Source organism: Parus major, unplaced genomic scaffold (assembly GCF_001522545.3).
Source record: "Parus major isolate Abel unplaced genomic scaffold, Parus_major1.1 Scaffold396, whole genome shotgun sequence".
Taxonomy (NCBI): Eukaryota; Metazoa; Chordata; class Aves; order Passeriformes; family Paridae; genus Parus; species Parus major.
In genome coordinates, this window is record NW_015379309.1 from 59,684 (window position 1) to 62,322 (window position 2,639).

Here is a 2,639-nt window from a genome sequence, read left to right on the forward strand (position 1 = left end):
CCATGGGGACAGGGACAGGGAAACAGGGACAGGGACACAGCCATGGGGACAGGGACACAGGGACAGGGGAACAACCACAGGGACAGGGGCACAGGGACAGGGACACAGCCATGGGGACAGGGACACAACCACAGGGCCAGATTGGTACCTCTGGCTGCTCCAGGGAGCTCCTGGGGGGATGCAGACCCAGCCCAGGGGTGACACCGCTGCAGGTGGGGCCATCACGGGTCCCCTGTGCTGTTCCAGGAGCTCCACAGACCCCGTGGGCCATGAAGTCATCTGGGCCCTTGGAGCAGGCTGCAGGGACATCATCTCCCTCCAGGTCGCACCTCTGCATCCCTGGTAAGGCACGGAAGCACAGGGTGGGGCGGGTGGGAAGGGACCCTAGAGCCCCCCCAGTGCCACCCCTGAGCTGCAGGGACAGCTCCCTCTGCCCCAGGGTGCCCCAAACCCCAGTGCCCAGCCTGGGACACTGCTGGGGTGGAACTGGGTTAGGAGGAGGCCACACAGCGTGAGGGGCTGGAAAGGAGCTGGGTTCCAGGGAGGTTTCTGTGGGATGAGCAGCAACCCTGGAGCCCAGCCCGTGAGAGCAGGAGCTCAGCCCCATCCCTCCCTGTGCAAACTGGGATCTGCTGGGTGTCTGCAGCTCCCTGCTGGGCTGGGAATGCTGCAGGGAGCTGCTCACACCCGAGATGAGAGGGATCTGTGCTGGGTCTGGGAGGTGCTGCTGAACATCAAAGGCTGTCTGAGCTCTCAGCAGCAGCAGCAGCCCTGCAGGGTCTGGGTGTTGATGAAAGGATGTCACAGCTCAGGGGGGCACTGCAGCTGCTCTCATTCTGGGAAAGATTTTGGGGGAGATGCTGCTGGAGCCCCATCTCCAGCCCACGGTGTCTGGGTGCTCAGGAGCTGAAGGCTCTCACAGGACTCAGCCTGGAGAGCCCCTGGGTGCTGTGTCAGGAGCCAGGGGCTGTCACCCTGCAGGACAGGCGGCTGTCAGGGCCTGGTGGCTCCTGTGTGTCCTGGGGGAGCAGCACCTGGCACCTGCCCTGTGCACCTGAGAGAGGCACAGGCCCTGCTGCTGCTGCTGCTCTGATCCCTCGAAGGTCAGAGTGCAGGGCCTGCTTTGGGTCTCTGAGGTTGGAATTACAGAATCCTGGAATGGGTTGGATTGGGAGAAACCTTAAACACCCCCAGTGCCACCCCAGCCGTGGCAGTGACACCTCCCAGTGTCCCAGGAGCTCCAGCCCCGGTGTCCAGCCTGGCCTGGGACACTCCAGGGACCCAGGGACAGCCCCAGCTGCTCTGGGCGAGGTTTGGGGCTCTGGGCACACGGAGCTGCCCTGGCCCAGCGGCCACACAGCCCCAGGCTGGTGGGAGGGAGAGCTCCCGGTGCCACGGGCTGCCAGGAGTGCCTGGGGGGCTGAGTGACCGTGCCAGCCCCAGCTCTTGTCCCTCGTGTCCCCAGCCAGCAGCCGACGCGCTTCAGCAACCGCTGCCTGCAGATGATCGGGCGCTGCTGGCCCCACCTGCGGGCGCTCGGCGTCGGAGGGGCCGGCTGTGGTGTGCAGGGCCTGGCGTCCCTAGGTAGGCATTGCTGGGGATCCTGGCCTTGGGAACGGGCCTTGGGCTTGGAGAGACCCCTGGAACTGCTGAGCCCACCCTGTGCCCAGCACGTGGGGTCACAGAGCGGGCCATGGGCTTGGAGAGACCCCTGGGACTGCTGAGCCCACCCTGTGCTCAGCACTCGGGGTCACAGAGTGGGCCATGGGCTTGGAGAGACCCCTGGGACTGCTGAACCCACCCTGTGCCCAGCACTCGGGGTCACAGGATCACAGAGCGGGCCATGGGCTTGGAGAGACCCCTGGGACTGCTGAGCCCACCCTGTGGCCAGCCCAGAGCACTGGGTGCCACCTCCAGGCATTCCCTGGACACCTCCAGGGCTGGGGACCCCAAACCTCCCCGGGCATCACCTCTCCCCCTCTGCTGGGGCGAGGAGGGGCCCTCACTGCAGGGAGGGCGATGCTCCATGGGGGTCTCCCTGGAGAAGCCCACCCACCCCAAGCCCCACGGGCGCTCCCTGCTCCTCCTGGTGCCACCCACCCCTCCCGGCCCCCTGTGCCAGCGGCTGTCCTTGTCCCTTCCCCGCTGACGGACGCTCTGTGCCCGCAGCCCGGAACTGCATGAGGCTGCAGGTGCTGGAGCTGGACCATGTGGCCGAGATCAACCAGGAGGTGGCTGCTGAGATGTGCCGGGAGGGGCTGAAGGGGCTGGAGATGCTGGTGCTGACGTCCACCCCCGTGACCCCCAAGGCCCTGCTGCACTTCAACAGTGAGTGACAAACACCCCGGGACCCTCAGCCATCAGCCTGTTCCCAAAGGCACGGGGCAGAGGCCGTGGGGGCACTGGGAGGGGCTGGGAGCTCTGTGGGGAAGGTGTCAGAGCAGAGCCAGCGTCCCCCAGCGAGGGGAATGATCTCAAGGAGAGCTGATCTCACCTCGGGCTGCAGGGAGGATGGAGACACCCCCAGGGTGATGGAGGCCTCCAGCTTTGTGCCACACCCGGGATTTTTGTGTCACACCTGAGGTGTTTGTGCCACACCTGGGGTTTTTGTGTCACACCTGAGGTGTTTGTGCCACACC

At 65.9% G+C, this 2,639-nt stretch overlaps 1 protein-coding gene across 1 annotated transcript in view; it reads left to right on the forward strand.

Moving 5' to 3' along the window:
- Positions 1 to 2,336, forward strand: part of FBXO41 (F-box protein 41) — a 13,331-nt gene extending 10,995 nt beyond the window's left edge. Inside the window, exons 9-11 of the mRNA XM_015616275.2 lie at positions 247 to 342; positions 1,466 to 1,584; positions 2,170 to 2,336. Coding sequence (XP_015471761.1) covers positions 247 to 342; positions 1,466 to 1,584; positions 2,170 to 2,336 — 382 coding nt within the window. The remainder of the gene's footprint in view (positions 1 to 246; positions 343 to 1,465; positions 1,585 to 2,169) is intronic.
- Positions 2,337 to 2,639: the final 303 nt, after the last annotated feature.